Source organism: Atta colombica, unplaced genomic scaffold, assembly GCF_001594045.1.
Source record: "Atta colombica isolate Treedump-2 unplaced genomic scaffold, Acol1.0 scaffold228, whole genome shotgun sequence".
In the NCBI taxonomy this organism is placed as follows: Eukaryota; Metazoa; Arthropoda; class Insecta; order Hymenoptera; family Formicidae; genus Atta; species Atta colombica.
Window position 1 is genome coordinate 1,812,474 of NW_017259325.1, and position 23,866 is coordinate 1,836,339.

General features: G+C 32.2%; 3 protein-coding genes across 4 annotated transcripts in view; 2 read left to right on the plus strand and 1 right to left on the minus strand.

Annotated features, from left to right (window-relative positions):
• Positions 1–4,713: 4,713 nt before the first annotated feature.
• LOC108688228 lies at positions 4,714–7,425 on the plus strand. Its single transcript, XM_018194392.1, has 3 exons — positions 4,714–4,854; positions 5,150–5,400; positions 6,630–7,425. Exons 1-3 carry the CDS (start codon positions 4,714–4,716, stop codon positions 7,423–7,425), a joined length of 1,188 nt encoding a protein of 395 aa, XP_018049881.1.
• Positions 7,426–13,178: 5,753 nt separating this feature from the next.
• Positions 13,179–18,922, plus strand: LOC108688268 (WD repeat-containing protein 60). Its single transcript, XM_018194451.1, has 16 exons — positions 13,179–13,326; positions 14,623–15,375; positions 15,476–15,595; positions 15,680–15,846; positions 16,051–16,201; positions 16,280–16,420; positions 16,498–16,638; positions 16,764–17,075; positions 17,148–17,320; positions 17,419–17,632; positions 17,732–17,883; positions 17,966–18,105; positions 18,193–18,251; positions 18,315–18,469; positions 18,559–18,691; positions 18,768–18,922. Exons 1-16 carry the CDS (start codon positions 13,315–13,317, stop codon positions 18,888–18,890), a joined length of 2,946 nt encoding a protein of 981 aa, XP_018049940.1. The 5' UTR covers positions 13,179–13,314; the 3' UTR covers positions 18,891–18,922.
• A 2,161-nt stretch (positions 18,923–21,083) lies between these two features.
• The window catches only part of LOC108688255 (transferrin), an 11,109-nt gene continuing 8,326 nt past the window's right edge, over positions 21,084–23,866 (minus strand). For both annotated transcript variants that reach the window (XM_018194435.1, XM_018194434.1), the window contains exon 16: positions 21,084–21,446. In XM_018194435.1, the coding sequence (XP_018049924.1) occupies positions 21,258–21,446 (189 nt within the window). In that variant the 3' untranslated portion in view covers positions 21,084–21,257. The remainder of the gene's footprint in view (positions 21,447–23,866) is intronic.

The following is a 23,866-nucleotide window of genomic DNA, read 5'->3' on the forward strand; positions in this document are numbered from 1 at the left end:
TGGATTTATATCTCTTCAAAGAGACATCCCAAAATCTTTCCGCGCTTTTCTATCTTTAGACGTCTAATCGAGTCTCATTGTAGACGTCACGGAAAGGCGTTCGCATCTTTTTTTTTATTTGAAGAGAGACTGTTTTTATGAAATGTTCCTTGTAGAGAGATCGATCTCGAAAACATTATTATTACGAGCGCGCTTCTTGTCGTCCGCTGCTCGGATGTACTGATTATTACCATCATGTAGCTGGATTTGTACCGATAACGGACCATATTTCCGCGCCTAGTCCTTGCTCGCGATCGGACCTCGTGCGAATCTGAACACCTGTCGGCGACCACCAGGTAACGTGACATCACGTCACGTGATGAGCCGGCGAACTGGCGAACGCATCCCCGAACCCGCCTCCGACGATTCCAGCGGTAATCGGTCTAATCGACATCCCTCGGACGGCTCATGACGTACGTGCAAATATCCTTTGTACGTACATTAAGGATTTGTGAGCAGGTAATTTTTTTATTTCGCGTAGATTTGCCGCACTCAAGTGAGTGTACTCTTCTTCTCGGGACATAACATTGTAGAACTTATATTGAAGAACTATATGTGTGTGTGTGTGTGTGTGTGTGTGTGTGTGTGTGTGTGTGCGCGCGCGCGCGTGTGTGTGTGTGTGCGTGCGTGTGTGTGTGTGTGTGCGTGCATGCGTGCGTGCGTGCGTGCGTGTGTGTGTGTGTGTGTGTGTGTGTGTGTGTGTGCGCTCGCACGCAAGAGCAGTCCTATTTTAATGCTTTTACATTGATATATTTCGTGTCAAATGCTCACGATAATATTGCCCAAACTTTACACGAAATGTCACGTGAATTGTTGTTAGCACCCTCCCCCCCCCCGTACCAACCCTGAAGAGTTTACAGGCATTTTCGCACGCAAAAATTTCCTCGCACGAAACAGAAGGAAGTCACCTCTTACGCATCGTAAACGTGCCATATACGATCGTTGTCATACACCTCAGGAACAGGACAGGGCGGTATCCAAGGTGGTCGCGTGTCTGGCCCCTTAGTCTCATTCCGCTTTCACCCTCTCACCCCAATACATGAGGAAGCACGGATTCTCCTTTTATCCTCGCACGAAGTCACGTATCGTGACGCCCGTTGTTTCACAACTTGGGCAAAGTTATCTCATCAAGTCGTCACGAGGACGCTTCCCTTCCCTTCGCTTCCCTTCTTCTTTCCCTCTTTGGCCCTACCTCTCTTCCTCCAAGTCCTGATTAAACTTTTCTTACTTTTGCGGCTCCGCCGGGTATTTATAATCTCGCGCTCATTCCGCGCCCACTCACAGCCCACAGAACCGCAGAATCGTTATCAAGACTTAACTAATTAGCGGTGTTTCGGCGGAAAAATTCATCAAAGTATCTACGATACGGTACGATTTGCTTAATTATAATTCGGCGTTTAATTTTCGAAAAGTTATTGGATAGTAGTTTAATTGATCGCGAAAAAATTCCATTTATCTATGATTATCCATTTATATATTATATATAGATAAGTCTTTTTCATTTTCTTTTCGTATTGTTCCTTTATTAATTGCATATATTCAATCAAAATATAACGGCATTAAGTTAATGCAAAGATTCGCAAGTAGACTTCAATGCCTGCGTTCGACGTGTTACCTGCCACCGAAGAAAGAAACGACTCATAGGTTTATAGGCCAGTATTTACGATCTATTCTTATTTTAAGATTGTCTTAAATAATAATGTAAAGTGCTAATACAGTTCTGTAATTGGCTGACAACATCTTAGGATTGTACTTAGAACTTTAAGTCTTAAATGTATGAGCCGACTATTAATACTGCAAGCCTTAGAGTTCGAAGTTTAAATTCTCATTTTCGAGAAAGGATAATTATTCAGATAAGAGTATCTACGTTGTAATTAAGTGCGGATAAATAATCATAGCTGAGAAGAGGTAGTTGGCGAACGAGAAAGAGATCATCCAGTTTTTTTTTTCGGATGACGTGCTTCAAGCAACGTTACATCTATAAGAGGGGCACCAGGGGTCTTTTCATTTAGACTATTTGCCCCCGTTGGAACACGGCAACCCATCCACAGCCCTTCAGTTCCCAGGCCGTTGGCAAATTGCGACTTACCGGGCCGGCACCGTTATTCTTATCCTTCTGCGCACTCGTCCAGGTAATTCTTGGCCGGCCCGGCTATGTTCTTATCAGAAACGGCGCGAAACAACAAGCGGAATTGCTCACACCAGCGCCTCGTCGTCCCTCCGTCGAGGAAAAAGTGGAGCGTGGTGCCTGCCAAGTCCGATTCGCACCGCCCGAGTCTTACCTTTTCGTCCGATTCACCTGTGCTTTGCTCGCATAATCTTATTTTTAGCACGAGCTGTTTCTCGTCATAATAATGACTGTTATATGCAAGGGAGATTGAAGGGTACAATTTGTAAATTTTTATTTTAATAATACAATTAAGTGTTATTAACTGCGTGTGTAATGGGTTTCAATAATGGGTATATCTAGACAAATTGGAAGCTGAAAATTATTTTCTTCTCAATTATTTTCTTCCCAATCTCTAATTTATTTCGTAACAATTACTGCAATCTTTGAGAGATTAAAAAACGATAAAAAATAATACTATATGTTAAAAATAATATATTAATATATTCGTGATAAAATACAAGGATATCTCTTCTTATTTAAAAATTTTAGAATAAAGACATTTTTTTCAAATATTTTCGACATCATACACAGATTGATGGGGGCATGAATGGAATCTTTTCATAAAATCCCAAAGCATGAGGTGGGGGGGGGGGAGAGAAGAAATTACGATGTTGTTAAAGTAAAAATAGTGCGATAGAGTATAAAATTTTATAATTATCTAATCTATCGTGTGTATAAGTGTCTATTGCATTCATGTTCGCAGAATGGCGATTTGTAATTTGTACACAGCATGAGTACCTATAGTATCTAGTAGAGAAAGCCGAGGAATACATCGATAACGTGCAAAAACACTTCCGCGTACAGCGTAGTCACGTTCACTGACTGCCCGTTTATTAATATTTCACATATGCACTCCCGATAACCTACGTCAGGTCGGCTGCTCCTCCTACTTTTTTCTCTATACACTCTATTTACGCCCCTTGACCGACGCACCTTCTCGTGGCGTTATTTCGATTGCGAATCGATACAGGGACCGCGAATCCTAGCGAGGAAGCTTTATTAGACTCGTACCTTTATTAAATCTTTCAAAATTAACATAACAGAGAGGAATTTGAGCAAAAGCTCGCTTTCAAAATTGGAAATTTCAACATGCGCGGTTTCAAATCAAGTATTAAATTATTAAATTGTATAATTTAAATATTTATGATAAATTATATTGTATTGTACAATATTACATTAAACAGATAATAATAATAACAGTAATAACAATAGATCCAAAAATTAAATCTAGTGATGTAAATGCCAATATGGGTCAAAACAGAATATCAGTATGTGATACAATTGAATCTTTATTAATCAAAAGTAGTAAATGTTTCGACCCTCGCTTCGGGTCCTCTTCAGTAGATAAAATAGTGATAAAAGAAGAATAGTTAGCCGCATTACGAAGGATCACATTACGAAGATTGTGTCCAATATTATCCAGAGATGTAGCCAGATAAATTGAAATACTACACGTATGCAACGCGAATCCTTCTAATTTATATTGCAGTGTGCAGGGTTTCTGTATCGTTCGGTTAAATGACTATGATCGCGTACTCGTGTATCGTCTGGCGCGAATGGTTTCTCGCATATATGACAGTGCGTTGAATTTTTCCCAGTCATCTTGCGTAAAATCTGCCATGAGTACATTAGACGAAATTATAGATTGTACACTATGTGCTAACTGTCCAAGCGAATCATGCGATGCAATCTTTATCGCGAAAACATACAATGATATTGTCGTAAGAACAATGCACGTATTCGAAGCTAAACATGTTATGATGTTGATACCTGTACATAACTGATTCAGGGTTCCTATCCAACTTTTCCAAAGCGCACTCTAAGTCGGCGTAGACAACGAATGGGATGCACTCCTTTCTGCAATGGTTGCCGAAACTCAATCACTTGTCATCCTCGTTCGATAGTCTGATCGCACAATCATTCAATTTTTCACAATCTTCATTGTGAACCTCCAATTTAGCGCTCGAGCTGAAGTAATGCAGACATCTGAAAAAAAAAACGCACATTTATTATATTATATTACATTATATTATATTATTGTACATTAATATTATATATATATCGTATATATATCGTATATAATATTTAATATATTGAGAATGATGTGTTTTCACGTTAGGCGAGTTTTTTAATTCATTGGTTGCGTTCACAAGCAGAACACAACAGTTTTGCAACCGTTTTATGATTCTCTACTGAGATAGGACCATTTCTCTTGATTTAAAAGCATAACCTAATCAGTACGAAGAAAACTTCCAACAGTTTCCAAAATAAACGTTCTGCTGAACGCAGCCATTGATTGATCAATCTCATTATACATAAGTGTAGCTTTTACGCAGCAAAGTTGTATTTGCACATAATGTGACTGATTATAATCAATAAATTAAAAACTCGCCTATACGATTCTTGAAAGAATTTTCTCTTCTGAAACTTCAGAATGCTCAGACACATACATGTCTTAATGATATTTTCCACTAACCTTTCGAATAGATTAAATTGACAATGAGATGAATGCTAGACAAATAGAAAAAAAAGTCAATGCGATAGTCGATGAAATTCTTAATGAAGATCAGGAAAACGATTTCGATGCGACACGAGATAAAACTTGTCTAGGAGATTGCGAGAAATTAGATGATACGCCTAAGGAAGTAAATTAGCGCAAAGAATATCTTTTATTCGTTTAATAATACAATTAGTTTAATCATTCGTTTTTAAAGTGTTAGCCAATGAGATCTTAAGATCTCATTTTATATAAAAAAATTATATCACAAGTCAAATCTATATTTTTTTGTATATCAGTAAAATATTATACAGTCAAATATGTAGGTTATTCGAGAATATTATAGATATTCATGAAATAGCTTAATGCATGTCGTTATCAATTTTGATGTTAAATTGAATCACATTAATCGTGACAGTCTGTTATATTCGATTACAACAAAGAAGACTGAAGTCTCAAGAGACAGAAAATTTCTTTCATCACAAATACTCCGGCAATGCAAATGCGGCGTGGAGACTTCGTTGAGATTCTCGCTGCGCGTGATGGAAGCAATGCGCTTGTTGCAGCGCGACATAGACCAGCCGTCCACGTCCAGCGCCGAGGAGATCGCCGACTATATCCGGTCGCATTATCGCTACAATGGTGACCTTTATGCTCAGGTGCGGACCGCGCTGAGACAGGTCTGTTCTCAAGGGTTAGTTCTCAGCGTCGCTTCGTCGAAGGTCAAATGGATTGGATGAAATACATATCTCATATGAAATTACGTGCACATTTTCTATTTTTATTATTTTACATTAAATTATACTTTTATACATATAAATTTAATCCTTTGGTGTGAAGAGTAATAATTAATTATTACTTATTAAACACTTGAACAACAATACTTAAAATAAGTAATTAATATTACTATTTTTCAGTATTAAATTGGATTTCTATTAGGGAGTAATGTATACATATACATATATATTGTTATTATAACACACCTCTGATGAAAATTTTTTTCAGAATATTTTATATAATTTTTCAAAATTTTTATATAATTTTTCAGAATTTCTCTATAATTTTATAACTTTCACATTTTTTTATATGAATTGGAACATTTCTCAGAAAATTTACATCTTTTCTCAGAATTTTTCATAATGTTAATTATGAAATATCGTAAGATTTTTAAGATTTTTTTATATAATTTCTGATGAAATGTTGCAAAATCTAAAAAATTTTAAAATACTTTTCAAAAATTATGGGATAAGAAATTTTAGAATTTACTTGTGAATAAGAAGTTCTGAGAGAAAATGTAAACTTTCCGAATATTTCTGAGTATTTCTGAAAAATATTCCAATTCGCATAAAAATTATAAGAAAAATTTTCACCAGGGATTGTTTCTAAAATATGTATGTTATACAGTTTAACAAACTGATATTTTTGTCTTTCTCTCGATTATGGAAAGACACAATCGTGTTTTTTACAAGACAATATTTTTCACTGTTATTGCGCGATTTATCTTGTTACCAGGCTGTTCATTTATCGACCGATATTTCGATGCTAATTATGTATACGGCAGATTTGTATGGCGCTGTATATATTACATAAAATTCTAGCGTTTGAAAGATACGATTGTAAAACTACAATAGAAGATGACAGATATTCACTTGATCCGCAAAACTGCAGCCAAAATGCTAAAGAATTTCAATATTTTATTGTACATAAATAAATATTAAATAATAAAATAAAGACAGCTCTAAATAGATTTGATATTTTTTCTTCTTTTTTTCCTTGGTGTTCTAATAAATAGTATGCTTCCATAGTTTTAGAAATAATAGCTTATTAACAATTTGATGATACAGGTATTCTTTCTTACCACTCAATTTCTTAAAAATATTTTTCACTGTTTACTATAAATCAATAACAATCACAACATAATAGATTTGTCATAGAATTATTGAACAACGAGTATCACTTGATCGGCCCCGTTGTTAAACCGATAAAATGGAATGGCTGTTCCTTGGATTGCAAAGGTCGCATCATAGAAGGTACATCGAGAAGACGTAAAAAAATCGATAATCAGAGAAATAATGTATGTGATTGCGAACGATTTCCCAAAAGTCCTCGTCAAAATCTAAAATCGCCACGCGAGGAATCTCACAGGACTATCATTCTCGATTCGCAACCAATTTTTCATTCAACCAGAATATCAACTAATGAAAGAGATGATGCGGATCGTCGCAAGCAGTTTGATGCCGATGTTTCGGACATCCAAGATTATCGACGACGTGACAATTACGCGGAACCGATTCCCGGACCTTCCAGAAAAGTCTTAAGGATTCCTTCGCCAGATTCAGCTAAAAATGCGAAAAAAGCGCGAGTGGAAAATCAAAGAGTGGAACGCGCAGATGAGAAAGAAGATGAAACTACGATGAAAGAGAAGGATATGGACTGTATTTGTAATGCCGAAGTTGTCATTCGAGATGAACTTTCAAGGATCCGATCTCCTCGTCCTCGCGTTATCAGGAACGGACGTCGTCGCAATGACGCCAAGGAAGATGAAGAAGATATAGAAGAAAGAATAAAAGATGACGAAGAGGATGAAGACACAGAGGATAGTATATACGATGAATTGAGGGCACGAGTTCCTCAAAGAAGAACTGCGGCACGCGAACGAGAACTGAGAAGGTGGATCCGACAATGTCGTAAAGAATGCGAACGACGGGGAGAGCGATAATGCGAGTTGAAAATTTAGGATTGTATAAATATATTTTTAATAGCTCGAGAAAATGAATGTGATTATTATTTTTCTTTATCTTGATAATTAATTCCATTAGTTACTGCAGGAAAATAAAATTAATATATATTTCCGATTCTACTTGTAAGATTCTGTTCTTCTACACAATTTTTAAACATATTAGATTTTGAAATAAAGAGTCTTATGTAAATTTCTTTGTTTAATATAAAAATTTTTTGTGTTTAACACAAAATTTGTTGCATTTATAAATAAAATGTATACATATACGTGCCTGTTAAATTTTTAATTAAAAATAATAGAAATATAAAAATATAATCTCTTTTCTATTACTGGTTTTATTATTTACATTTTTTTCATTTTTATTTATTTATATTTAATAAATAATTAAAGTATAAAAATAGCATTGCAAATATTACGAAACCATGTCTTTTGATGATTGAATTTATTACGATCGAGTCTGTCAATCTTACACAGAATGTTCAATATCGCTAGTCGCAATATTCGATGAATCTTCATTGTCGCATTGACATGAATCTTCATTTTTCGCGTTTCTTCATTGTCTTTTTTCTTAATAGAACTCCTACCTTTCGTGAAACACGCAGCATGTTTTTCCGTAAATCGATTGGGATTAACAATCCAGATTGCAAACCATATATAAGTGCTTCCCGTATGTAGAATTTTGCACGTCTTCGTTCTAAGAAAAGAAATCAAACAGTAACAATTAATTTATATTTTATTTATTTCTATATTCTTATCTCTTCTTTTTTTCTTCTTGAAAATTCTGAAAAATTTTATTTCATAAGCAGAACAAATTACGATAACGTCAAAATAACGTTAAAATTAATTATTACTGATTGAAAAGTGACTTTTAGTAATCATTTTGATGCAATTTAATGTCATTTTAATGACTATGTTCTATTTGTAATAATTCTACAAATTTATGTCTTTTTTTAATATCAAGCTAGATTCAATTGCTGAATATTAAAATGAGTTCTCTGATGAAAATCAAAATCGGAGTCTAAATCGAATATAATGGGAAAGTAACAGAAGAGAGTAAACTTCTAGAAGGCGAAAATTGGAATATAAAAGAAGTATTTATGCTTCTTTTAGGTGTTGATGTTTCAATTTTTGCTTCTTAGAAGTTTCGTTTACGCTTCTGTTACTCTCCCATTACATTTGACTTACGCTTCAATTTTTATTTTCACCAGGATTTTTATGTACCATTGCGAACAGCTTTTGTATAATCGGTGATACATTCTTTCGATGAGCTTCTAGGTGCTCTTTTAAGGATATTTTTATTTGTGCGTGATCGAGACCGCTCGCCATCGTCACTAGCAATTTCTTCGTCGAGATTTGTATGAATTGTCGCCAAGTCATGTCTATGAATATCTTTCTTTCTCGCGTGTCGCTTATTGAATTTATTACACGCACAGTTTCGCTGTCTCTCCTTTATATTCTGGTTGGCGCATTTGTCCAGATATTTGTACACCAAATCGAATACTGTCGCTTTTTCAATGTCCTGTCGGGGAAAATATTCCTTGTCATAATGTCGCGCCGAGACAGGTGACCTAATTAGGAGAATAATGCAAATTACAATAAATTAAGTTAATTATTATTTTACAATTCTCATCATTGTATGTCATTTTATTTCACAGCTATTTAATTAATGCTGTGACATAATTGTTGCATGATTGGTTATCTAGTCTCGTAGGAAAGAAACGAATGAACTTTTTGATCAATCTAATATTTTCGTGTCAACAACTGATTAACGTATGCTGACCTGTATGCACGATCAAACGCAACGCGATGTCGGCGTATGCTTTTTGGATGAAAAAGTTCCCGATCTCTGGCCATGGCACAATTTAAAATTAATATACGACAGTGTCATAAATTAGAAATCAATTTGTACGTAAAAATTGCAAAAGGAAGACCAAAATTTTATAGTTGCATGAAACAGTCGTTCAGTCGTGAAATAGTATTTTGTTTTATCTCTGTTCTGCATTCACTTTCTATTTATATAAATATGGGAGGACATGGCGAGAAAAGAAAAAAAAAATGAAAGTGTAGATAGAGAATTATTATGACTTTTAGTTTACATCATGCGCTTGAGGTACTATAACTAATAACTTTCTATTGAATGATTTTAATTGTAGCGATACGTTGAAATATATATCCCAGACAGTACAAAATATTAAAAGATAACGAAAAGAGATCTTTTTTAAATTGTCTTTCCGACAAAGCGAAAAGGTATCTAAAAGATGATGAAAAGACATTGTGTTTAGATTGTCTTTTTAGCAAGACCAAAAGATGTCTATGAGACATATTTAGTTTTGTTGAAAAGAAAAATTTAAAAAAATTAATTAACAACTTAAAAAGACATCTTTTCGTGTCATCTTTCTATGGTTGTCATTTTCGCAAAATAATAGATCAACTAAAGATATATTTTCCATATTGGCGAAAAGACAACATAAAATATATCTTTCCGTTATTTTGGTACTTTTTATCACTCATTCACGAGCAGTACGCGAGATTGCCACCAGATGGACGCGAGATGGAGTTCAGTGTCTCGTGTTTGAAAATTATACAGGACAGAATAAAAGGTATAACATTATGAGAAATTTTACTCGTGTTCTAATGAACATTAAATTTTTTTTTGTAATCGAATTCTCAAAGAGAACTAATAATGAAAGATAATCACTCTTGCACATAGGACACCGCAAACACGAAATGAGACGTATATTAATTGTCAGTCAGGCAATTTTATTTCGTTTTATGTAAAAATTAATTTAGGAATTTGATGTTATATGTATCAAAATATAAAAACTTAAAGAAGTATTAAAGACGATCAAAAGATATCCAAAGAAGGTCATCCTTTAGTTATCAGGATAAGGCCCGGTTGCACCAATGTTACTTTGATTTTAAGTGATACTTAAAACTCTCTCTATCTCATTTTAAGCAAAAAAGAGATAGAGACAAAGAGAGTTTTCGTACTTAAAATCAAAGTAACGTTGGTGTAATCGGGCTTAAGACATATAAGATGACTAGTAGTGCGACATCTGTCGTCTTTTAGTCATCTTTTAGACTATTTCGTGCTCTCTGGAATGATATGTGTATTTAATCATTACGATGTATACTGTATCAATTTAGTACATCATTCTTTAAATATACTGCTGAAATTAAAAATAATTTAATAGAAAGTTACTAGTTAGTACTATATCAAATAAACGATGTAAACTATGAGAATCAAAAGAATATTATTCTTTTTTCGTTTGTTTATATTTTATATTTTATCATGGTCGGTAAAAGAGAAATTTTTAACCTTACATGGTAACTAAAAAAATAACTGCGGTTAATAGAACAGAAATCATTCTTATTGTTAACTGAAAACACAAAATGTTAGAGCTAAAAAGTGATGTAGCGTCTAATAGATTATTATATGTCAGCATTCTCAGAAATAAAATTTCTAAAAAAGATATTTGCAACAATTTAAAACTCAGCAAAGCGTATTTCGCATGCTTGCTTTACCATAATTTATCGTAGAAATTTTATATATTAATTAATAATTAAATAATATGTATAATCATGAAAGAGATTAATTTTATTTTATTTTTAAATTTTTTGATTTACTCTTATTAGTATCATTTTGTGCTGTCAAAACTTATAGCGGTTTCGGCTGGGAACTCCCCCAATACCAGAATATATAAAATTTCTTAAAATAAGAAACTCCAGCAAACGAGAATGGATTGAAATTTTTTTCTATCCGAATGCGTATTTTAAATAGCGAATACTTTTTTTTTGAATTTAATTGGATTCAATTGGATGCATTTGGATTGAAAAACTGCATTTCCAAAATTTTGAATTGAACAGTATTCACAATTGTGTTTGTGTGCACAGAAAAAGCTAATATTATTTTTAAATTGAAAGGCATAAAAATATGCTCTATGCAATTCCTATAAATGAATAAAAATTCAGAATTGAAAAGCATTCATTTTAATATTCGTGAATCAATATTTCTGAAAATTTGAACCCATTTCAATTCATTTCAATCCATTCTCGTTCGCTGGGGAATTAAAGAAAGTAGTCATAATCTTATATTATTTAAACGTGGATATACTATGTCAGGTGATCCTAGTATTAAAAGAATTAAGAAGTTTCCAAAACTTCCATTCGCCATTTTTGACTGTTTGCATCATTCACGATTTTCGAGAAATCTATTCGGTTTGACCGAATTTTCATTTCCTTTTTTGAAATACAATTGATCACGTTTATCCTGATCACAGGAACTAGGACCAACCGTTAACGAAGAAAAAGAAGAATAATGTATATTGTGATAATTTATACAAATTTTATTGCGATAGCTTCGTTTTCGAGTAATACGAGTAAATATATAAATATATAAAAAAACAACGTAAATATTAAATTAATAAATTGTAATTTAATACACATTCGATATTAGAGATATAGAGATATAGAGATTTATGTTTCTAACCTAAAACTCGCTGTAAGCTGATTACTGATTCTACAATGAATCAGTAATCGAAAATCATAAATTGACGCTTCAAGTTGGATATATCAATTTTCAGTGGCTGTGGTCAAAGTCTCATTACAAATGCTTTGAAGCATTTGATGGACCAAGAAGAAAGAATTTTATAAACTGACCAATTAAATAACGCTTCAAAGCTTTTGCGGCATCGCGTTGATCGTACTCAGTGTCAGACGAAGGCTATGTCCGGCTATGCTCAATTTGATGTTACGAATGTCTCAAAGCATTTTTGATTGGTCAGGTAAAATTCTTTTTTCCGATTGGTTAAGTAAAAGTTTCGAAGCATTTATTGTAGCATCAAGTGGATGCACCCAAAATCAGACACTAGCGATAAAATTAATACCACACACACGCTGCTTTTCAACGTCTTATGAAAGCATCAAGTTCGACAATTAAGCGGGAAGCACAGATTTTTGCATAACGCATAATACATAAGGCATAAGAAATTGAACCAGACGGAAAGGAAAGAAACGGAGGACTTCCATTGGTACATTTTCTTATGTATTATGTGTTATGCATTATGCAAGAGTTTGTGTTCCCCGCTTTATACCAACTGATCCAACAAATTTGGGTTCTTTCCAGCAAGGACGTAGTCAGACATAGTGTAACATAGTAAATCATTACATCGTTATTTGCCTATGTTAAATAAGGATGAAACGATTCACTGTGTTACACAATGTCTGATTGTGTCTGGAAAGCATCTTTTGTCAGGTCACTTTGTGTACACTTTGTGTGATGTGTCGCTTGTCTGTACCGACTACAGACGAATATGTGACACTGACGAGGAACTGCACCATTCAATCGAACACATCAATTGCATCAACACTCAAAATGTGAAGTCGGTGCGTCCCAGCCGAAATCACTATGAGTGCAAAAACGAAATGAAAATTATCAAAATATGTTTTATTAATAGTACAATAAAATATATTGGGGATTGTACGACTTAATTTGATATTAATACATTTTTATGGCAATTGTGTATGACAACTGCACTAGTGCATCTCAGTCGAAATTGCTAATATTATTTTCCAGAAATATCTCAATTTCAATTGATATCTGCTGATCAAATGCATTCTTCAAGAAGTCGGCATTTCGGACTTGTTTGGGTTTGATAGCAATAAAATTAATTCTAAAACCAATTTGCAACAGAATTCCGTTTTTGAATTTGCAACCTGAGATATCACAAAATCGAGCATGAGCGTCGTAGTACACACAGAAATAATAGTGGAAGGGATAACATCCCTTCCATCATAGGTCATATTAGTTTACATCATGGTTGCCTTAGGATCGACTGTAACTGTCAACGCCGATCAATTAGTGGTATAATGTCCAATAAAGTGAGTGTTTTAACAGTTTTCGACATATCAGTTCGATTGCCGTGTCACGTATTACATTTTAGATACAGAAATGTACACCTGCAAATTGTATTCCCTTTTGTTTATTAACTGACGCGTGAATTTGTCAAGCTACTTCACTTACGTCAACCTCGAAATTATTGACATTTTTCGCGAAGCTATGTAAAGATTATGATAATAGATATAATAGAGAAAGAGAGAGTATTGATTCCATATAATTTATTACCATTATAAAAAAGATATTTTATGTGCACGCATTCTTTATTAATTACACAGAAGGCATGGACATGACTCAGTCTAATCATGTTTTATTTAATTAAGAATGATTCTAGAAACTTTAATATTGCTTATACAATTTATTTCACGCTCTAAGAATATATAACACTTAATAATGCCTAAATTAAAAATGAAAAAATTTCTTATTTTTAAATGTTGTTTGGTTTATTTTTAAGTATCTGGTTTTTTTAAAGTGTTAAGTAATATAAAGTTATCTTGTTATTATTATTTAATATTATATTTAATAGTAAAATATTAAATGTGTTTATTTTTAACTTAATAATTAAACTATTGTTATCAAATATATGATGTTTGTTGACAAAAAATTATACAAAAGTAATAGTAATAAGCCCCAAAAATATAAATCTAATAATATGTAAATGCCAATATGAGCCAGCACAGAAAAATGGTGTATTATATAATTAAAGCTTTATTAAGCTAATATAATATACGTTTCGACCTTTTGTTTCAGATTTTCTTCTTCAATACATAAACTAATGACACAATAACAATTAGTAAGATGGCATTATGACGACTGTGTCCATTCTTAATGGAAAGATGTACATCAAACTGACAGATTTAATGTAATGTTGAAACAGAAGAATATGAGATTACTGCCTACCTTGTTATTGAATTACAATTTTTATATGAAAAAATATGAGAAACGAATATGAGAAACGAAGTTAACTGTTCTAACACTCAACAAATAATAAGAGGGAATCTTTCCATTAAAAATGGACATAATCATCATAACAGCGATTTTACTAATTGTTATTAGTTTACTTACAGAAAAAGATTCGAAACGAGGGTCGAACTATATATTAAATTAACTTAATAAAGTTTTAATTATATTACACACCAATTTCATGTTGGCTCATATTGGCATTTACATATTATTATAAAAAATTATATTTTGTTAGATTAATACTATTTATTTTAATTTAAATTTTACTATGCGTATAAAAAATTCTATTTTGCTCCAATAACAATTTATTTCTCTAGGGAGCAACTAAAAAAATTGAACCTAAAGATGAAGTCAAGACACGTATCCGGTCAAAACCAAAAACGTCATCCAGTAACGAAAGCAATACGGATACATCGAAAAAATCAGATCCTAATTTTCCAAGGAAATATCAAACTATTGAGCACAGAGGAGATGGAGATAGAGGGTCCAAATCGTTGCAGAATTCCTTGACAAGGACACAATCGATTAGAAATACTATCAAGCCATCCACTGGATCTTCTCAAGTTAAGACTGTCAAACAAGTATCCTCAACATCAAAATCTAGTTCACTTAATGCTTCGTCTAGTCATTCATTAATGAAGAAGAGTACAACTTCTAAAATAAGACCTGAAAATATTGCAAAATCAAGCGACAATACAGTTAAAAAGAGGAAATCCAGAGAACAAGTGGGATATTCAGAGAAGAGAGGTCAAAGTACGATGTATATGCCAAAATCGACTACAGGCCAGCTCAATATTAAATCTAACGAAAAGATTGCAATTCGAGCATCAAGGGATAAAGAAAAATCGCAAGATCATTCTACACCTAATCGAACTACGCCACGAATATTATCCAGAGAACGCAGGAAATCCAGGACGCTAAGTCCAAGCGAGATAAAAATGCTACACAGTGCTATAAGGAGACCAGATATCGTGGAAAAAGAACAGAAGAAAGATGTTTTAACAGACAGCCATTCTAGTATACAAGCAGACTTGAATGAGGTGGACTACGATTATGAAGATGATTTTGAGGTAAGAAAAAACGGAAGAAAAATTTTAATGAAGATATATATGATAATTATATTATGTTGTTGAAGATATATATGATAATTATATTTATGTTGTTTTTTAGGATTATGAATCGGACTTTCAAGAATGCACTGACAGCGATACTCCCTCGATTAGCGAAAAATCAGATAGCAGTGGAAGCAGTTCTCATTTAGAACCGATCGAATTGCGTCTTCGAGAGAAGGTATTATCACTCGCTAAACTTATTCTATATGAATATTTATTCTCTATATCGAAATGCATAATTTTATAAAAACGATTTTTGTAGAAAAGCACGGAACACACAAAGGTCGAAGAGGAACATATGCTTGATTCAGGACATTACGATCTAGCAGAAGCGAAAAAACGAGCAGCACAGATAGAATCTATGCTTTTAACGCAATCCAATACACCGCCGTTACCTGAATTAAGAGAGCCAGTTGGTAAAACGTTTAGGTTTGTGATAACTAAGATCAAGTATCAAGATGAATAAATGAATATTTGTAAATTTATTATTATACTTGATTATCTTTGCACATTTTTTTGTCATCTATGATTGTTACACTTTTATTTGCATGCTTTTCTCTAAAGCGTTTTATTTTAAAAAGAATAAAATAAAATATATGATTAATTTAATGTGTTCACATTTATTTGGAGCAGTGACGATAGACCGACAGAAAATAAATCTTTGCCGTCGTCCACTGATGAAGGCTTCGAGGATAGTCGTTCTGGAGATTTTACTAGATCTCCGCCGCTGTCGCAAGTACCATTTATCGATTTTCGTAAACCAAAAGAGAATCGCCGTGAAGAAGTAATTTACTTTTATACAAGAACGTATCATAATATTAAATATATATATTGTATATCTAAATTGTTTTATCTTTTACAGAACTCGCGAAAGATAAGAAGTAGAGGCGAAGAATTATTGGAAATGATAAAGCTGGACTTTATGGAATGGTCATTATTAGAATGCAATCCTATACCTTATGATGAATTCATAAGAAACTACGGGAAATTAAATGCGCAACAAGTATGTTATTATATATATAAAACACTTTATGATAATTGTACCATGATCGATTGAGTATTATATACTGTTTTTTATAGGTGTTTATCCAAACCGGCGACGATAATATGGACATTGAGATACAAACGGACGAAGTGCCTTGTAAGAACAAGTGGACGCAATTTCCTGTAACTTGTAGAAAAGAATTGCATGATAAACGAGATATAAATTTATTTAAAATGGTAATAGTTTACATTATTGTCTATAAAAGCACGGCAGTGTCTCGCGCCATGTCTTAGCGCCGAAATACACTACTGTATTTCCAGATATTGATAAGTATAAGTCTGAACGTTCTAAAAATTTGCAGGAGCAAATAGGCGTCGGAAATGATTTGGACGAAATGGATGATATAAATTTCTTGTCACAACCATTGTACGATGTATTGCGCTTAAATGATTTTCTTAATCGCGCAGGCGCGGTTGTATTATCGTTGTTGGAAGAGAGAGAACATGGTGGCACGGTTTTTCAAAATGATGTGGACGACTTAGCGTTCAGTGATGGTTTCGTGAAGCTCTCTGTAGATACAGTAACATTCTTAGCTACCAGATCAGTTAAGATTATACATTATTCAAATGTTTTAAATAAAGTTCTGCTCACCATTCACGTTCCTGTGGAAGAGGTACGTGTCTGTTCTACTATTTAATTATAAAACAAATTAATTAGTTCAAAATAGAATTAATTTGTTGAACAGGAGTTAGAAACCATAAATAAACAAGATTACATCACTGATTGTTGTATCGGATGCGTTTGGAATATTTCCGAACCTTCGATGCCGAAGAAATTATTCTATTCGCAGTGTCCTATTACGGCTTGTTGCTTTCATTTAACGAATTGCAACACGGTATTTGCCGGACTCGAGGATGGGTATGCAACTTGAGTTTTCTTTAAAGCTCTTTCATAGTTTTTGCAACAATTTAAATATAATTCATCAAATATATTTCAATATAAAATATTAAAATTAGATCGTTGAGTCTCTGGGACCTTAAGGAGGATGAGATGTGGCATCAGAAGATTACGGATAAAGCTAACGAGTTAGATTGGGTGATCAGAACGCCTACTTACACGACAACGGCAGAGTTAGATGCACATACATCGCAAGTTGTTGCGATACGCGTACTGTCTAAGATCGAGACTATCTGTACTAAAGAAAGAAGCAATAAGTTTATTTCTATTCAGGTTGTCATTATATTACAGTATTGATCGATTGATATACAGTATTAATCTGTTAGGATTTAACTCTACTAATCCACGCTTATTTTTAAATTGCTTTGATAGATATGTAGTTTAGACGAAGATGGTTGCCTCATAATATGGAGTATTTTGCACAACATGGGTATGAATATAGATGATTTAGGACTTTCTCATTGGGGTAACATAAGACTTATAAAGAATCAGAAAATGTTTTTGATGAAGAAAGACTCAGAAATGTAAATAAAATAGATTTGAGACGTGTTTTTGGAAAGCTCGGTACATGTCTGAGATTCCTCTAATTGCTCGATTTTCTTTTAGAATGAACATGTTTGTCGATATGCATGTAGACAGTGCAAACACAAACAATATTTATATTGCAACTAACAGTACTGATATCTTGCATACTACTTATATTGGTAATAGAACTAATCCATTAACATACAAACCAGCTGAGATAAGTGAGTGAAAATGATATTGTTACTTCGATGTATGCGTCAAACGTGTATTGTGTGTAACATCAAATTTATTTCAATTAAATATTACAGGTAAATGCGGTACTTCAACTTGCATTGATGTTTGTCCTTTTAATCAATCCTTTTTCTGGGTAAGACTTCTTTCATCGTTTATTTTAAAAGCTTTATTCTTATTTTAATTTGATTTTCATCAGGTTGGCTGTAACGACGGAACAATTCGACTTCATTATTTAAATATAGAGAGACCGATCGTACAATTGAAAAACGAACAATATTCGGACGAGATTAAAACATTGCAATGGTCGAAAACGAAACCGTTGACTGTATATACTCTGGATAATAGTTCTCGGTAAAGTATATCTTTCGTAAAATGAATAAAATTGCAAATAAAATAAGATGAAGCAATTACAAAACTTATTAATAGAATTCATTTAATAGAATTCACGTATGGGATTTGAGTAAGAGTGATATCTGCCCTATATATATATTACCTATGGGAAAGTGGGGAAAGATAAGCAGCATGCAGCTATCTCCTTGCATAATAGATCAAGATATGACGAATCAATATTTGGTGAGTTTAAAAAGTTAACATCTTAAACTCGAAAGAGATTTTTCTATGTTATAAATTTAAATATATATTTTTTTAGGCTATTGGTATGGAATCTGGTAACATAGAAATACATAAATTGAAGAAAGATTTCTATTACTCAAAGAAAGAGGAATTTTTACAAGAACTAAACATATTTTCGCGATACGTTTCAATATCATAAATGAAAATAGATATATTAATAAAGTGAGAGTACAGGCATTAATAATTTTTTTAGAATTACAATTGTTATTTCCGAAAATTGGATATAGAAAGATTCACAGATTTTATACTTCCAGTGTATACGTGCACTTGCAATTATTGCAATAGATAATTAAGATGCTAGTCACAGAAAGTAATATTTACAAGGGAATGATTGGAATTGTCCCTCACCGATTTTGATAAACTTTGGATATGTTGTAGAGCATAAAAAAATATTAGATTCATATTTTTTTGTTTGTGCTTATCTCGAGGTTTAGAAGGTGAAACAATCCCTCAAAAATAATGGATTATATCGTATTATATCGTATATTTTTCTTAAATATCTTTTAAATTATGAGGTATATCCAAAAATATTTTATATAAAAGTTACATAGTTTCTTATGCTCTATATAATGCATAAAAAGACATGTTGCAAAAATAAATTTTTATGTATTTATAACAATTTGTTGTAAAATTGATTTTTGCAACGTCTTTTATGCCGTTATATAGAGCACAAGAAACTATATAACTTTTTCATTATTTTTGACGGGTTTCACCCCCTAAATCTCGATATAAGCTTAAATAAAAAATATGGATTTAATATTTTTTCATGCTCTATAAAACATATTCAAAGCTCATTAAAATCGATGAGGGATAATTCCGACCGTTCCTTTGTTAGACATACAAGTTGAAATTCGTGCTCTTGATTAATGAGAGATAGAGTTTTAGAGTTATTCCGAAATTGTAATTTGTAAGATTTTCAAGGTAATATTTAGTAATTGTCTTTGATAACTTTGAATAATATTGAATTTTCCCAATGTACAATCAAGTATATTAAATTGTTATAATTTTATATATCTTATTATATATAAAACGAATGAGATTTTTATGCACTTATTTGTATCTTTCTATAATATAATAATACACAATATTCCGTCCAGGGAAAAAAGTATCAGAGATAATAGATGTAGAAAAAAAATAGTATTCATAATATATTTATACATACATTTACATAGTGTATCGTATATAAAACATTTATATAAATAAGGACAAATGATAAGATTATATAGTTGAAATATACATAAAATTTTATACATAGCCTAGCCGATTTGATATCGAGCTTTTTTATGTAGGTAATCCATTATTGATAATGTAATTGAGATATGATTTTATTTTAAAAATAAATATAGAAAAAATTTTCATAAAAGAACTGATTTGTTTAATAACAGTAATTATTTAACATCAATCATTCTGCTTCAATATGTTTGATATAATTATTCAACTACTTCAATAATAACTTTCGAGATCTATTAAATAATTTTTATCAAGTAATCATTATTATTATTAAACAATTATTTCTGTCATTAAGCTTGGATAATTTTCAAATTATCTTTTTACACAATCATTTACAATTTAAATAACAATTACACAACTAAAAAAAATTACATATCCTAGCCAAAGAAATAAAAAATTATTGAAGTGTTGAACGAGGATACATATATAAACTAAAATAATATGTACATACGTATATGTATGTATATTATAGCCTATTATATTCAGAACGCTTTTATTGATAAAAACGCGGTTTTATTTCTAAAATTCTTTAATATGCATAATAAAAAATAATGATTGCGTTCAGCAGGACACAATAGTTTTGCAACCGTTTATGATTGTCTGCTGAGATAGGATAATTCTTTTAGATCTAAAAATATAATCTAAGCAGCGTGAAGAAAAACTTCCAATAGTTGCAAAATAAATAAATAAACGTTCTGCTGAACGCAACCATAGTATGTGGCGCGCTAATCATCGTTGTAAGCGTGTTTTGAATACAGGTCTATATGTATATATACATATAATGTATGCACACACGTATATATTATATTATGTATGCATATATATATATCATGCATGTATTATACACATAATATAAATGTATACAAAGAAATATAAATATAATATATGTAAATATAATATATGTAAATATATTATATACAAATGCTTTAAAAAATTATTCATGTAAATTATTATTCATAATAACTTGGACAAATATTTAAAGCATATATATTAAAATTGTTAAATTGAAAATTTATGTTTTTTATAAGAATTTTTACATTTGTCATAGTAATTGCTGTTTAATTATCTTTTGACATATGGCATTGTATTATTGAAAATTATGTAAACTTAATTAATTTGTTAATTATTTAATTGTTCAAGCTCCAAATTTGATTTTCTCGAAAGTAAAACTGCTTAAAAAAATTTATCTTTTTATGCGAAATTATATTACGTCACCAATAATGAACTATCCTATTTATATGACATTGTATAGAGAGCATAATCTATCCATCCATCGTCAACAGTAATCCAATAATTTGTTTAGAGTGAAGATTATAATCATGTATGGGAAAAGAATCTCTGGACGAGAAATCCATGCACTAGCAGCATTGCAAATTTCTTGTTTCACAAACTCTTCTATAATTTCATCGTAACTGCGTCCCTTTAATGTTTGATGACCGTATAGCTGTAAGTAGCGTGTGCCATCCTGCGATAAGAAAATTTATATTTATTATTGTACTCAAATGCAATCGTATTTACTTATTATATGTCACCGTTGCATATTTTACTATCGAAAAAATAAAATAACATCGTCATAATTTTTTTATATACGAATGATACATGCGTGACACTTTCGCGTAATTCCAATTCGAGATTCCAATTAAAATTCACCAGTATTTGGCTTTCGTTCGACGGACGCTTTAGGAGATTTTTGCAAAAAAAAATGTTAAAAGGCAATGAAAATCCTGAAACACACGATACTGATACAATGTGCGATTATTGCACCTGGATTAGTAAAATCTTGGCCAGAATTGGTGCCGAGGCTCAAATCAAGAAAAAGAAGAAAAAGGGAGTAAATCCGGTTATCATTGTTCATGGAGGTGCTGGGAGAATACCTCGATACGCACAGAAATTTATGCTTGACGAGGTTAAATTATTCACTATTCACATTACACACTTTAAACAACACAAGATTCTAGGAAAACAACTTTGTGCACAGCCCCAAAAAAGTCTATAATACAGACATTACTTCAGTATTACTTAAATAGCACTTTTTCAATATTTTAAGATTATATCGTTTGAGAAAATTAGGAAAAGATCATTTTTTATAGAAACAATAAAAATATTAATAAGATTGGAAATAAGACCGTTTATGTTAGATACATTACTTTAAATACGAAGCGCCACAGTCTGAATATTAAGATGTTGAATTTTTATATACATTCATTTAAATGAATTAATTTCAGAAATTATAATTGCATGCCGATAATTAGTTGTCGAACTTTTCATGCAATCAATCTGAAATATTAATAATCCTCCCAAATTTCCCAAATTTAATCTTAAAAAACTGTAATAAACTTATTGCGAAAAATATTGCCTCGGCCAGGAGTAAATTTATTACTTTTTTAAGATTAAATTTGGGAAATTTGGGGGAATTATTAATATTTCAGATTGATTGCGTTGAAAGTCCGACAACCATATCGGCACGCAATTATAATTTCTGAAATTAATTCATTTAAATATATATAATAGTTCAACATTTTAACATTCAGACCGTAGTGGCGCTTCGTATTTAAAGTAATAAAAATATTGTTTAATAATGAAAATAGTAATTATTAATATTTATGAATTAGGTAAAGAAAGCCGCAATAACGGCGTATCACGATCTAACTAAAGGATGCTATTCTCTGGATGCGGTTGAACGTGCAATTTGTCATATGGAGAGCAAAAAATACTTTAACTGTGCATACGGAGGCTCCTTGGATGCCAATGGAGAGGTCGTGATGGATGCCGCGATAATGACGAATGATCTTCGCATAGGTTGTGTGGGTGCCGTTCGTAATATAGCACATCCTATAACATTAGGTCTGTCTTTCTTAGCAAATCGCTTAAGAAACCGCCAAAGAAATGATTGATTATGTTTATTTATGACCTGCTTAAATTTCAATACTTCACACTCTTGTAGCCAAAATGGTCTTACAACAAACGGAACATGTGTTGATAGTTGAAGCTGGAGCCCAAAAGTTTAGTTTGGAATCAGGCATTCCTATTTTATCACCTGACCAGTTGATCGTTATGAAGACAGCTTTGCACGAAGAAGGAAATAACGGTAAAGGATAGAGAAAATGAACTATAATTTTAAAAATATTAATCGCGATACTGATGAATATAAGAAGCACAAGATACGAGAAAGACGCAAGAGCTTCTAGACGATGGGGACAAACAATCCAATAAAAAAGAATGCATACCGGAATGTGTAATTGAAAGAGACAACGAGGAAAGTGCTACTCTCGAAGTCGCTGAGATAGACAAATCCTTGGAAATTGAACCTGATTTTATACAGGTTAATAAATTTATCATAATGACGAATTACATAATGGAATATTCAAACAAAAATATAATTTTCAAATTTTTTTAGATTTATCTTTATCTAGCGTTTTCTCTTGGCTGCACTATTGCCCACTAGTGCAACACTCGTTTCCATGGATAAAACTGCAGTGTAGTGCAAATTTTATGCACGAAGTGGGATTTTGTTACATCGTCTCAAAAGGATGTAGAGCGACCAGTGTGACATTTAAAATTTGAAAATGGAAGTCAAGCGGGAACAGGATTTTAGCATAATAATGATGTAATGTACATCATGCTCAATAAGCAAGAAACATTTTGGACCATTTCAGCAACATTGCTACAATGTTGATGAAATGTTTCAAAATGTTTCTTGCTTATTGGGTGATATGTACCACTCTAATGTAATGTAGTTCAGTTGTAGCGCTTACACGCAACCGGTATGATGCGATGCTGCACTCAGCGTATCCCAAGAGAAAACGCTATAAAATTTCCTAAATTTCAGATATTTTAAATACAAACTCGTATCTGTAATAACCTTTATATATATATATATATATA